This window comes from Ochotona princeps, chromosome 15 (assembly GCF_030435755.1).
Source record: "Ochotona princeps isolate mOchPri1 chromosome 15, mOchPri1.hap1, whole genome shotgun sequence".
Lineage (NCBI taxonomy): Eukaryota > Metazoa > Chordata > Mammalia > Lagomorpha > Ochotonidae > Ochotona > Ochotona princeps.
In genome coordinates this window covers 21,254,624-21,269,343 of record NC_080846.1, presented here as the reverse complement: position 1 = coordinate 21,269,343, position 14,720 = coordinate 21,254,624, and the positions used below count along the sequence as shown (strand labels likewise).

The 14,720-nt window shown below is 43.3% G+C and overlaps 1 protein-coding gene across 2 annotated transcripts in view; it reads right to left on the bottom strand.

Moving 5' to 3' along the window:
* The window catches only part of SRGAP1 (SLIT-ROBO Rho GTPase activating protein 1), a 251,366-nt gene that overhangs the window by 68,536 nt on the left and 168,110 nt on the right, over nt 1-14,720 (bottom strand). For both annotated transcript variants that reach the window (XM_058673470.1, XM_058673471.1), the window contains exons 5-6: nt 4,001-4,183; nt 3,428-3,556 (exon numbers count right to left, since the gene is read on the bottom strand). In XM_058673470.1, coding sequence (XP_058529453.1) covers nt 3,428-3,556; nt 4,001-4,183 — 312 coding nt within the window. The remainder of the gene's footprint in view (nt 1-3,427; nt 3,557-4,000; nt 4,184-14,720) is intronic.

The window sequence follows — 14,720 nt, the reverse complement described above, 5'->3', positions numbered from 1 at the left end:
GTGCAGTCTAGTTACTACACGAGACAAAAATTTCTGAGATGGAATGATGGAGATCAAAGACTGAACACAGCAGAGTAGGCAGTCGTGTCTCCATGATGATTTCTTATGGTCCAAAAAAGGGTCTACAGCTGTGCGTGGGAACTTAAAGACAAGCTTTCCACAGAGATGATCTCAGTGAGAAGAAATGTGAGCATTTTTTCTGTAGTGCTTTCTAGTGTTTACACAATAGTCGTACTGCTTTTGTAGTAATACAAGAATTTGCTTTAAAGTAAAACCCTATGGAAAACATCCATGACATGTTTTGTGGTCAGATTCATTCATGGCTGTCTATCATAGAAAATGTGTTAGAAAAGAGACAGATATTGGCACGCATAGAAGCTAAGGGGAAACTTGATTTTTATAGAAGAGGTTTTAACTTGAATCATCCCTCCCTCCCGATTAAGATTTATTTATTGCTATTGGAAAGGCAGATTCACGGTGAGAAGGAGAGAAAGATCTTTTTTCCACTGGTTCATTTCCCAAGTGGTCACAATGGATGGAGCTAAGCTGATCCAAAGCCAGGATCCAGGAGCTCCCTCTGGGTCCCCCACATCAGTGCAGGGTCTCAAGGCTCTGGTCTGTCCTCTACTTGGATTGTACTTTCCCAGGCAACAAATAGGGAGCAGGATGGGAAGTAGAGCCACCAGGGGACCCACCAGGATAGGCACTGGTGTCCATATCGGATCCCAGCACATGCAAGGAGAGGATTTACCCACTAGGCCATTGTGCCAGGCCCTGAATCATTTTGTAAGATTTTGATGTAATCAATATGCATTATTGTCTTTTTGTGTCATTTCACTTACAATATGCAGGTATTAAAATGCTCCTGACTTTTTTTCAGTAGAGGTATAACAAATCTTATAAGGTAGCTTAACATAGAATGTATTTTGTTAAATAAACTTAAAAAGCAAAGAGGACTCTAGTTACCTCTGCATAATAATCAACCTGCTTGTTCTTCACCGGAAAGGGTCAAGCTTAATGGTTTTTAGGATCACCACTACACATGCAAATTGGACTACTACAAAATAAGCAGCCACTTTAGAGTATACATTTTCACACTGTCTTAAAAATGAGTGGAGGAACATATAAATTATTTTCCCTAAGAGCACTCAATTTCAGCTGATTATGAGAACAAGCTGGCATCATAACATTTCCTTCAAAAATTCATATTTAAATTACATTATTTGAGAATTGTTCACTTTTTAAATTCAAGGCTGATCTTTGAAAAGTCTAGCTCTTGAAAAAACTGAAAATGGAGGTTGGTGTCCTACAAGATTAAGCCACTGTTTGTGATGCTAATATCCCCTATCAGAGTGCTTGCTTGAGTTCTTTTGGCTCTATTTCCTATGCAGCTCCCTGCTAACCTGCCTGGGAAGGCAGTAGAAGATGGTAGTGCCCAGTGCCCATTCCCCACCTGCTCCACACCCAGGAGGATTAGATGAGGTTGGCTCCTGTTTTCAGCCTGGCCCAGCCCCAATCGTTGCACCCATGTAGGGAATAAACCAGTAGATGGAAAGTCTCTTCCTTTCTATGTCTCCCTCTCTGTGTCACTCTGCCTTTGATAAACCTCCTGTAAAAATTGAAAATGACTTGGTATATTTCACTATTATCTATGCAGATCAGATTTAACTACATCAAGAAGTAAACAACATTTAAGGTCTACCACATGCTAGCTGGGAAACCTTATACAAGTTATCCACTGTAGCTATACCTCAGATGTTAATATTATTTATATTATTCAATATGCAGACAGAAAGAGAGATCTCTCCAAAAGGCTGAGCCTGCTGGTGCATTTCCCAAATGTCTGTAACAGTCAGGGCTGGGTTCCATCAAAATTAGGCACTGGGAGTTCACTCAGGTCTCCTGAATGGATGACAGGAAATTCAACTACTTCATCTATCGCCTATGGGAACTCCAACCCAAGCCCTCTGGTCTGGGATGTGGGCATTCCGAAGAGCGTCTTACCTGCTCACCAAATGCTGATCCAGACTTTTTTGAACCTATCATTTGCTGAAATTGTGAAGCCGATTCACAAAAATCATTTTATAATACAACTCTGCTGAATCCAATCAATACAATGCAACTGACAAGTAAACCTTCAGCAAACGACTCCCTGGACTCTGTGGCTCCCATGCTTTCCTAATGATACTTCACCCTTTTTACCATGCATTTGCAGATACTGGAATTTCCGGACACGGGTTATTGGTCTCTTTCATCTTTGCTATATCCTACAGTGTTAGCACAATAATTGGGATGGTTACTGACACAAAAGACGGATGCAAAGGCTTAAAGTTGGGGAATAGTGCTGATAAGCAAGACACAAATGTAAGAGTATGTATTTGGACAGTTCCAAAAGAGTCCAATTACTGCTTTTATATATCATATTCTATGTGGGAAAAGCATTGAGATTTGGAGAAATCCATAAAAGTGGTTTATATGCAGTCTATTTTGCTTTACAATATTATCTTTCTGTAATAAAGCAATCATGTGCATAGTCACTTGCTTAGCATCTGTCTTTCTGGCTTTAAATTCCAGGCAGGAAGGATTCTATGTGGTTTCTCAGAGCCGCAACATCTCATAATATTGGAGGCCCCAAAATGTTATGAATAGGTGCATGTACTTATATGTATGCCACTACATAATATACAGCGCAGGGTCTCCTTGCTAGCAGAGCTGGCTGGGCACTGAGAGCCTAGCAGAAGCCCACAATTCAGTTTTCACTGATGCTATGGGTGGAGCAGAATTTGCCTCTTGACCATCTGGAGGTTGAACCAGCAGATGGAAGATCTCTCCCTTTGTCTCCATCCCTCCCTTCCTCTCTGAAACACTGACATCCAAATAAACAAATAAATCTTCTAAAAAAATAATAAACTGTGAGGTAAATGGTTGACTGAGAGTGGGATGGCGGAGGAGGGAGGTTTCTGGCTCATTGAGGGATGTCCTGGGAAGGTGATTTTCACCAGAGGTTTGATTTGTTTAAGTTCAAGTTTGGCCTCGGTTCTTCCCCCGACCCTCGCTGCTTCTTGCGTTGCCATGTGACCTCTGCAACCAGCAGGAACAGCTTCCACCAGATGAGGGATGCCAGAGCTGCCCAATCCTGTAACCTTTATCTGTAAGCTGAAATGAACCTTTTCTGTTCAGAAGCTCCTCACAGGCACTTCAGTTAAAGTAATGAAAAGTGGATTCGGGCCACTGGTTTTAAGGCCACACTTTTGATGGGGTCCTAGTACCATGTGCAGTTTCCCTGCAAGTGTGTTTCCTTTCTGTTTATTATGTAGAGTAGCATTAATAAATGATGCTGTCATGGTGTCTTCCAATCAGTGAAATATAGTTAGTAACAATCCCATGTTTATATTTAAATAAGAAAAAGAAAACTTCAGGTACTTACATCAATTAAATCTGAAAGATCATGAATATAATACTTGAAAACTGAGGCATTGGTGGCTTCAAGTGTGAGGATATACTCATTCCGTGCCTTAATCGATTTCAGCTTATTTTCTGAATACTTTGCTTGTCTCTGAAAATGAACAAGATACAGTCATTTTCTGAAAACAAAGTAGAGGAACATACATGCATTTTTGTTACTTGAAACAATTTATCTCACATATACAAGCAGCTCTCAAAGTCCCTTGTGAACGCTACATTTTGAATCTGATCTAAATAACAAACTAAAAATCACCTAGTTGCTGGGGAAGAACAACAACAGTGTCTTTGGGCCCAGTTGCAATGAAATCTTTGTTAGCACTCACGTTCTCTAGATTATGTACTGGATACTTGGCATTTGCCACTGACTGACGTCCAGCTGTTACTCTATGAATTTTATGTGTCTTAAACATTTCCCTTTCCCATGGGAGGAAACACAAGTCATTTCACAATCACTCCCAAAGTGTATCGCTCTGCTACTGCGTCGGTGTTCCCAGGCCTGACTGCTTCCTCACAGGGGACATGTATTTTTATGTACCTTTTCTTTCATTTTTTCGATTTTCTTTACAGAGCTTCGTCGCTGATGTCGCTCTTCCAGGCGAATATGGAAGACTGGATCCCCCGACCTGCTGACCTGCTTCTCCTCCTGCTTCTCTGCCTCTTTCAGCTTGCTCTCTGCACTGATGCTTTCTGCGTGATACATATGGTATGTCTTCATCACCTGGAAAGAAGGGACCCAGCTGTTAAAGCATGACTGTCCACACCTGTCACTTCAACAGCGAATGTGAACCGTTCGTTGTATAACATTCATGTTAAAAAATTCCACCTTGCAACGGGCAGTGGGGAGAGCCAGGTGGTCAGTAAAATAGCTGAATTAGGACTGCTGGTTCTACATAAGCAAACAAAATATTCCAGGAAGACGCACATGGGGGACAGGCTTTGAGGAAAAAATGATTTACTGGGTATTATGCACACTTCTCAATGTATGTGCAAAGTTCTCTTAGGCTTAAATGTGCTTCTCCAAGAAGCTCCTCTCAATGTTAATGATTTACAGACTAAGCCATGGAACCACAGAAAGGCCTCAGCCCAAAACCTCCAAGTTAGTGCAGTGCTCACTGAAGCAATGCTACTACACAGTTCGTCAAAATATAAAACATAAGTTCTAAGGTTTATATACGTAAGTCTAGCAACAGCATTTTTCTGATTAAAATAAAAAAACATTTTGTCCAATGTAGAAAACATGACACAAAACAAAACAAAGAAAATAAGAAGCAGAAAAATACTGTGAAGATTTTGGCATGAAGTCCTATGGTTACTGCTCTGTGAAAAGACATACAAACACACATTTGTCTCCATTTCAAAATTAGTAAGCCATTTCTTTTTAAAAAATTATATCATACTATACTGTCATTTTAATGTCCCTTTTCAATGAGTAAATCTGGGCATTTTCTTGCACTGTGACATATTCTCCTAAAACAAACCAAGTACTTTTATATATTATTTCCTTATATGATTAGGTTAGAATTTAATTAATTCCCTGCTGTTAAACATTTTTTGATAGCTCATAGGTTTACTTTCTGTGCTACAAACCCTAGGTGTAGTCCCTATCTTAGTGCTTAGAAATTATATATACAGGGTCCAGCATGGTGGCCTAGCCTAGCGGCTAAAGTCCTCGCCTTGCATGCACCAGCATCCCATACGGGCACCAGTTCTAATCCTGGTGGCCCTGCTTCCCATCCAGCTCCCTGACTGTGGCCTAGGAAAGCAGTCAAGGACAGCCCGAAGCCTTGGGACCCTGCACCCACGTGGAAGACCCAGAAGAAGCTCCTAGCTCGTGGCTCCTGGCTTGGGATCAGCTCAGCTCTGGCCGTTGCAGCCAGTGGGAGAGTGAATCATCGGACGGAAGATCTTCCTCTCTGTCTCTGCTCCTCTCTGTATCTCTGATTTTCCAATAGAAATAAACAAATCTTTAAAAAAAAAAAACGAAATGATATATACAGGGGATGGCATTGTGACATAGCAGGTGAAGATGTCCCCTGCGATGCCAGCGTCCCAAATTGGCTCAACCAGCTCTCCACTACTGCCCTGACTGAGAGAAGCAGAAGAAAGCCCAAGCATCTGGTCCCCTGCCACACATGTGAGACCTTGATGAAGCGCCAGACTCCTGGCTTCAGCCTGGCCTCGCCCTAGCTGCTGAAGACACCTCGGGAGTGAATCAGCAGAAGGAAGATCTTTCTCTCTCTCTGTTTCTTGCCTTTCAAATAAATAAAGCTTAAGTAAATGACATACATAATTTGCATTTTAATAAAACTGAAAAATCTGTAGAACACAGACATTTTATAATGTACCATTTCCATGTATAATATAAACTTAATGAAACCTCAATAGTAAAAATTTTGGGTTATCCTGTCACAGAAATATTTGTGCAGAAAACTATATAATCTTTCCTATGTCAAATTTCCAGAACCAGAACTACAGGCTTAGAGAATTGTGCATTTTTGAAACTTTAAAGTATGCTATAATTTGTACTGTATAAATCTAAAAGAAACAGAACTGATTTATAGAGTTTTCTGTCAAAGTACAGACTGAGTAGTCTGCATCTGAAAAACCAAAATTTGAAATGGAACACCAAAGTTCAACCTGCAAAAATTCATGCAAATATCCCATAATAAAAAAAAAATCAGAAATCTGAAACTTAAAAAAAATTTATTTTTATGTGAATCACAGCAGATTTACATAGAGAAGGAGAGACAGAGATCTTCCATCTGCTAGTTCACTCACCAAATGGTTACTACGGCCAGAATTACGCCAATCCAAAGTTAGGATCCAGAAACTTCCTCTGGGTCTCCCACATCTGTGCAGGTACCCAAGGACTTTGAGCCATCCTTCATCACCTTCCCAGGCCACAAGCAAGGAGTTGGATTGGGAAGTAGAGCAGTTAGGCATCTCATATGCCGGTGCTGGCAGGTGGAGGATTAACCTGTTGAGCCACTGCACCAGCCCCTAAAAAACTTTCAGCATTTCAGATGAAATACATTCACTCTATGCTTTGGATAACATGTGCTTAATATTTTTCAAATAATTAATATGCATGTTAACTATAACTTATAAATCTCTACAAGCCTTCTATGTTTTTTAGATGCAAAACCATAAAAACTACAGATTTTCAGAGATTTTTACCTTAAAATTATAGTTTCCCAATATAATTTCAATGTGTTGTTAACATATAGTCACATTCAACTGGGCATACATATTTTGACGCTTGTGTGAGTGTATGTGTGTGTATGCGTTTTAGCACAATTATACTCAAATACGAATGATGTGTTCTGGAACATACCAGAACCTAGTACTTAATGATGGTACTTAAAAAAAAAATTACCAGGTTTCTCATCCACAGAATATGTATTCTATCTAATTTTCCAACAGACAGTTATTCAAGAGCCAATTTTATAACTAGGATACAGTTATTAACAAGTTGAGATTGATGTAATATGTAACGAATGAACTTGTTCTTTTTCATTTTGAAAGATAAATTTAAAAATAGTTTTGAGTCCTAGAAACATTGCTGGGATGAACATATTAGGTTGAGCCCTATAAAATCGCTGTTTGTATAAGATGGGAAAAAATAGGCAGAAAAATCAGCCATGCCTTTTGCTTGAAGAGTAAAACCTGGGGTTAATGAAGACCCTTTTTGCATTTTCAGAAAATCTGATGATGTGTTTCCTTAAAAAATGTGAGCTGGCAGATGACGTCCAAGGCAGTACTGTACAAGCACCGAGTCAGGGACAGACTGCGAGGCATGGGCAGCTTTTTCTAAGCTGTGGGTATATGGAAAGTTGTGTGTTTTTAGTAATTAGTGGACCTATCTGGGGGAGGTTTGGTTGGCTACTCTAGTTTAAAAAATAAATAAATAAAAACAGTATTAGGAAGCAGCTGGGCACTGGGGAATGAGAAGCGAGTCACTGTGCAGCTGGGCAAACAGCAGGGTCAGTGGGTTCACTGTGGACCTAGGCTAGGCTTTGTTTATCTTGCCTGTCTGAAGCCACTCCACATACCCTTTAGGTCCTGGTTCTAGTTGCATCCTCAAATCAGAGTGAAAACAATCCAGACACCCCACACACACACACACACACACACACACACACACACACACACACACACACACACACACACACACACACACAGCTGCATAGCTGCCTGCTGTCCAGGCTGACAGGAAGAGGTGGGAGCATGTGACTGCCACCACACAGCAAGGAAAAGACATGGCCACACGGCATGAGGCATCGCTGAAATGGCTTTTTGAATCCATCACAAAGGAAAGACCTGACCCAACATACTTTGCAATTCTACTGAGGGCTAGTAAGCACGGAACTTGCACATGTTAAGAGACAAGCTTTGGCCTGTCAACAGGGTATTTCTTATTAACTAGTCTGGGTTTAAATGAGAGCGTTTGAGTCTTACCTAAGGCTAGCAAGGAAAGGGGGTAAACATTTCATCACCATGTGTTCCCACACAATAGCTGAAGACTCTCTACTTCAGCTCATTTGAACGCTTTGTTCAATTTTCTAGTCTGACTTAGGGATCCTACTATTCTCTAAAATGCTAACAGATACAATGAATGACTTCTAAACGTTGGGGAGAAAAACACTAAAAGCTTTCTGAGAGCTCTAATTGCAGATAATGAATGCAAGCACAAACTCCATTATTTAAAATGTGAGCTGTTGACAGAAGGGAAGTGTGTTTTGTATTTAGCAATTCTCTTTTTTCATGGACAAGGAAAAAAATCTTAAAACTGCATTTAAAAAATGATACTTATTGATTGAGAGATAGAGACAGAGATAGAGACAGAGATAGAGAGAGACCTTCCATCTGCTGGTTCACTCCCCAGATGACCACGATGACTGGGGCTGGCCCAGGCTGAGGCCCAGAGCCAGAAACTCAATCCAGGTCTCCCACACGGGTGGTAGCCATTCCTCCACTGCCTTCCCAGGAGCAGCAGCAGGCAACTGGCTCAGAACTGCAGTAGCTCAGGGTCAAACTTGAGCTCCAGTGTGGGATGCTGCTGTTGCCAGTGGCAGCTTAACCTGGTGCACACCATGCCAGCCCCTCCAAGGCATATCCTAAATAGGAACTAGAGAAATCAATAGCCTCTCTATCAGTTGACCGCCAACACAAGTTTTTGCATACAAAATGACATGATAGGCATATATTCACTTAGAAGTCCAATGGCACTTTTTCCTATGGGAATTCTCTACTATAATTTCATGCGTAAGTCTCCATTCAGCACACTTAATATCCTTTTCCTCAACTGCAGAGGGAATACAGTTCAGCAGAAAGTGACCCACTTCCTGGCGCTGCAACATTGGGTTTTCCCTTGTTACCCATTTCTTACTGACAGGCCCATCTCATATATCTGATTCTTCTACTGTGGCTTAAAATAAGATCATCTGAGTAGTTGCAGTAAAGTTTCCACTTTTAGTGTTAAGCAATCATTATGTACTTGAAAGCTATGCATGTGATGTGGAAGATCAATGGATTAAGCCTACAGGTTTTGCCTTTTGGCTTTTGGCTCAGAAGTTAGAAGACATGGATCCTAGGAATGGATCTACAAATTACTAGGTACAGGAAGGTTATTTAACACCTCTGCTCACCTTACAACGCTGTTGTAGAAGCCAAGCAGTGTGTCCCTAGCACTTACTATACCCGTATACAAACATATCTGTACAAAATGTATACCACCAAATACAGTTATGTACATGCATACTGCTGTTCATTAGTTTTGTGAGCATTATGTAATGCTTACGATGTGCTGGACATTGTTGGAAGCACTTAAGAAATCATAACCTATTTAATCCCAGGCACTCTTTCAAAGTTGATACCGTAGTCTCTCCATTACTTAGAAAGGTTACACAGGTCGCCTCAGTGGGAAGTGCTGTTGTTCTGAAAGTTTGCTCTGAACTACTGGGTCTTAACTCTCCGAAAGTCTAGAGTATTACACAACGAAGGCCTCTTTACTTAAGGGCTATAATGGCTCTTGTTTACACTGTTTGAGGAATTCAGGGACTGAGAAGATGGAAACATGATTACTCAATATTTGCTTGGTGCTTTACAACCAACATGGTACTGAAGGGGGTAAAAGTGTTTTGTTCCCACCTTGTAACATTTTAGATCTGGGGACATGAAAAATGGACCTTCGATGGGTGTAAAGGCAGGGAAAGCATGAGCCCATGGGAAGATTGCTACCTGTAAAGGTACAGAGTCAGGGACACAGGGAGGGGCACGCAGGGGAGGCAGGTGTGCTCGGACTACGCAGCAGAGACGTGAGCCCAAGATAGAGAGGGATGCGGGGGAGACCGAGCTGAAGGAGAAAACTTGATGAGCTGGCAAAGGCCAGCCCAGGGGACCTGGGGGGCCCATGAAGCAGGACAGCCTTTATTCTAGAGAGGTTTGTGAATCCACAGGTGTTGAGAGCCTAATTAAAGTAGTAACTTATGTAATAGTCCGCTGAAGAGAAGCAGAACGGCCTGGGGTATCACGTGCCCACGTTTAGTGTCAAGAAGAGGAAACAGAAGGACCAAGTGCCCAAAGTGACACCCGTGGAGCCCTTTGCTGTCATTCTCTGTGACCATTTCTTAAACCGATGCGATGTCCTCTGCCATTGTGTTCAGCGCTCTCACACACTGGTGCTGACACCTGCCAGGCCGCATTCTGCATGCTACTCAGGCTCATTCCTACAATGATGCTTTTTCTAGAGTCTGCATGTCCATCCCTCTAGGGCTGACCCCTCCCACTCCCCTGACCTGAGAGGTCCTCCTCCCTTGCAAGTTCAAATCTAACCTACCTCTAAATGTTCCCTGGCTCCCCAGCCCAAATAACTTTATTTTGATTGCTAAAATGGACAGACAGCACATTAGACTCCCTGACTTCATAACTGCAGACATTACGTAGCTCCCTGTTTTGTTCACAGATCCTTCAAATCCTGCTCGTACTGTATACGTATGAACAAAGTAGATGCTTGGTGAGAAACAACCCAAGATAGGAACCCATTTTATGATCAGTTTGCATTCATCTATCTGCTAACCACTCACTGTGTTTATTTGCTGAAAACCAACTGTATCATTGTTCTTTTACATCCTCAACATTCCAAATAGCACCATCAATAAATATCTGGGATTAGGTTCGCAAGTAGTTTTCAAACATTTCTGAAATACGCCTTAACTTAGCTAAAAGGCCAAGAAGCGATAATCATTTCTGAAATGCACGGTGTTTTGGAATCTATGCCTCTCCCCACCCCAAGATAGGTGCAGTGGTTGGATGGAGAGGGGCATGACAAGCAATGTGTTAGTAACACTGTCCTAACTCCACAGCCTGCTGCGTCACTCCATCCATCAATCACTAAAAGCTCTTCTGAGAAACTATCTTCTTTGGGTTTCCTTAATTGTCAACAATGCAAGAATGAAGATATACTTTCCACAGTCAATATGTTAAGAGGCCTCTAATTGTCACCGGATATCTCCAAGTGCCTGACTAACAAACCCTGGGGCAGAACCCACAGCAGTGGAAGCCTGTGCCTATGGTTTCTCAGGGAGTTCTCAAGTTCAGGGGGAAAACAGGACACTCTTGATTGAGGCCCTGCAGTTGGATGGCAAGGAGCCCGTGCTGCAGACATTTGCACACCCTCAGTGCCCTCCCCCGGGCTGTAGCATCTACTCAGTTACACTAGGTATCTAATGTCTGACTCCAGACAGGGGCGGTGGGCAGGAACCCTGAAAAACAGCTCAAGGAGAAGCAGGAGAGGGCCTAGTGGTTAAGATGCTGGGTACGATGCTCAGAACCCCCAGAGAGTATGTGGGTTCGATGCCTGGCTCAGCCCCCTGACGCCGACTTCCTGCTAAGGCAGGCCCTGCAAGGTGGTGGCGATGGCTCGGGAAGTTGGGTTACTGTCACACACGAGAGACACGGATTGTATTTCCAACTCCCAGCTTCTGCTTGGGCCAGCCTTGGTCACAATGGAAAGCAGGAGGGTGACTGAGTGAACGAGACTCTATTACTCTTCCACCTCTCACAGAAATAAAAAACCAAAACAAAAAGAGCACAACGTGATTACAGCTAACAACTTTGTATCACATAATTTAAAATAGCTAGAAGAGAAGATTTTGGATGTTCTCACAAAGAAATGATGAATGCTAAAAATCCTGGGTTGATCAATACACAACTGATAAATAACACCACACCACACTCCATAAACATGTATAATTACCACCTGTCAGTGATAACTTCAAAAGAACCCTGGGGGCCTGGCACTGTGGCCTAGAGGCTAAAGTCCTCGCCTTTAATGCACCGGGATCCCAAATGGGTGCTGGTTCTAATCCTGGTGGCCCTGCTTTCCATCCAGCTCCCAGCTTGTGGCCTGGGAAAGCAGAGGAGGACAGCCCAAAGCCTTGAGACTCTGCACCCACGTCAGAGACCCAGAAGAACTCCTGGCTCCTGGCTTCTGATGGGCTCAGCACCGGCTGTTGTGGTCACTTGGGGAGTGAATCATCGGACAGAAGATCTTCCTCTCTGTCTCTCCTCCTCTATATATATCTGACTTTGCAATAAAAATAAGTAAATCTTTAAAAAAAAAAAAAGAGCCCTGGGATCTTTACATCTGCAACCTTCAGCCTTCTGCTCTTCGTTGCAGAGTGAAACCTGGTGACATTCGCCACTGCTGGTGCCAGGCAGACCTGGATCTCAGGTCTATGTTCCCACTTACTAACTAGGCACATTCCTTGGCTTCCTTGAGCCCCTGTTCTTCTTAAGTGAGATGGCAATTAAATGATAGGAGGCATGAAGGCACATGGCAATGGGTAGCCTTGTCCTCAGTGATCTGTAAGGTTTCGTCGTAGGAGAAAGATGCAGGCTTTGGGAGCAGACTACCTGACTTCAAATCCTGACTTGAAGCAGACAGAGGCAGGACACTGTCAGCCAGTGGCAAAGCAGCACTGAGTTGCAGCCAAAGCAGAGCGATGCAGGCCTTTCCTGTGTGGAAAGACATCTGCCAGCCAAAACATCTTAACAGTTGCTACTGCACAGACATCCACATGATCATAAAGCACACTACCTGATTTAGAACTCCGAAAAGGCTCCCATACTAGCTACGACATAAATCCCATGATTAGCATCCTTTTAAATGTAGGAGTCACTGTAAGAATTAGCCCAGGTTTCAGGGGTGTGCACACTGATCCGCTCTGTCTCATCCTGCCAGTAAGCTAGATGCTGTGTGCCTGGCTTCGAGGCTGGAGAGGACAAACACAACACCCACCCACTGGGAACCTTGCACAAGCCAGCCTACTCTTACTTTGAAACCAAAGGGGGATGGCTGTGAACTTTTGGGTAGACTGAGTAGGAGTTAGGTGGAGATGAAGTCAAATACTTGCCTATTTAATTTTTAAAAATTATTTATTGGGGGAAGGAGTCGATTGTGACATAAGCCGGTAAAGCCAACGCCTACAATGCAGGCATTCCATAGGGGCGCTTGTCCACGACCTAACTGTTTCACTTAGAATCCAGTTCCTTAAAACAGAGGAAGATGATGCAAGAATTTGGGTACCTGCCACCTACGTGGGAGACCCAGAAAAGGACCCTGACTTGAGCCTGGCTCAGTCCCAGCTGTTTTAGCCATTGAGAGTGAACAGCAGATGCAAGTGCTCCAGCTCTCTCTTGCTCCGTGTGTGTATCTAATCCTTTCAAATGATAAATAAATGTCTTAAAAATTATTTGATGGGCAGAAAGACAAGAGATAGAGTCCAGGAGTTGCTGGTTCACTACCCAGATGCCTACAACGACAGGCTGCGCTGAGGCTGTATTCAGGAGGAGCCAGGAACTCAATCCAGTTTTCCCATGTGGGAAGCAGTTACCTGCTCCTGCTGCTCAGGGTATGCAACAGCAGGGAAGCTGAAGTCATCATCCCACAGCAGAGAACAGACCCAGGCACTCTGATGTGGGAGGCAAGTGAGCATCTTAAACACTAGGCGAAACTCGCTCCACCCCCCAGGCGGTTTCTTTTCTTAACAGATCTACAGGTTTGGCTTTTCAAGTTTTATTTACTTGCAAGGTAGAAAGGGAGAGAGACAAAGAAATTGATCTTCTGTTCATTGGTTCACTCCCTAAATGTCTGCAGTAGATGGAAGCCAGGAGCCAGACCTCCATTCAAGTCTCCCACATGAGTGGTGTAAACTCAAGTTCCTTGGCTATCACCTGCTCCCTCCCAGGCACATTGGCAGGAAGGTGGATTGGAGGCAGAAGTGGGACTCAATTCCAAGCATTGCGATACTGCTATGGAATGTGGATGCCCCAAGTGACTGTATCATAACACTTGTGCTCCTCCTCCCAAGTCAGTCCAGGCTCTGTTTTCATCACCAGGCTCATGTTTGAGTCCGAAAGCCCATTAAGGGATAAAGGAGCAGGAAATATCCATTGTTTGCAGGCAGCATGTAAAGGCAGGAGGTCAACCTTCACAGCACTGCTAGCCAAAGAGCACCAAACTGCAGTTCTGTCTCAGTTCCCACCCCGTCCCCAGCCAGGCTTCACCTGCCACGTCAAGCCTGCGAGGGACATCAGACGACTTGCTAACTCTTATTTCTGGCTTCAGGGCTGCAAAGGCTGCGCATCCCGAAGCTCATGAGTGGTCATATTGCGGAGTATCACGATGATGAATTTTCCACATCTGTCACTTCCCTCTGGGCGAGACTTCATCAGTCCATGAAGGTGGGTTGAAAAAAACAAATCATAGGAGTGTTTGCAGGAACATTTATGGGAGACTCCTCTCAGAGGTGGGATCTGGGTAGTGAAGAATTCAGCCTCTGCACTTACTAGCTGTGTGATGTTGAGTTAGAAAAAATGATATAAAACATACTGCTTAGGCTCAGACCCAGAGCCCTGGGAAGCAGGGAATGAAAGAAAGAGTTTTCCTCCACAGTTGCTAAGCTACCTGAAGACAGGATCCTCCAAAAGGAAACATAACAGACTTCCATCACTTCCCTATTAGTTCATCAACAATGGAAAGTTAAATTCAACACTCCAACAGAGACGGCCGGTCAAACACTACACCCCGAGCCTGGGTGAACTTCGTGCCAGGCCACTGTCTGTGCTTCCAGCCCATTTATCTCCCTTAAAAATACTGACTTGAGGTAGAAATTTGGCCTAAGCAGTTAACTGGCTGGGAGGCCTGAATCTCACATTAGAATACCTGGATTCAATGTCCAGCTCTGGCTCTT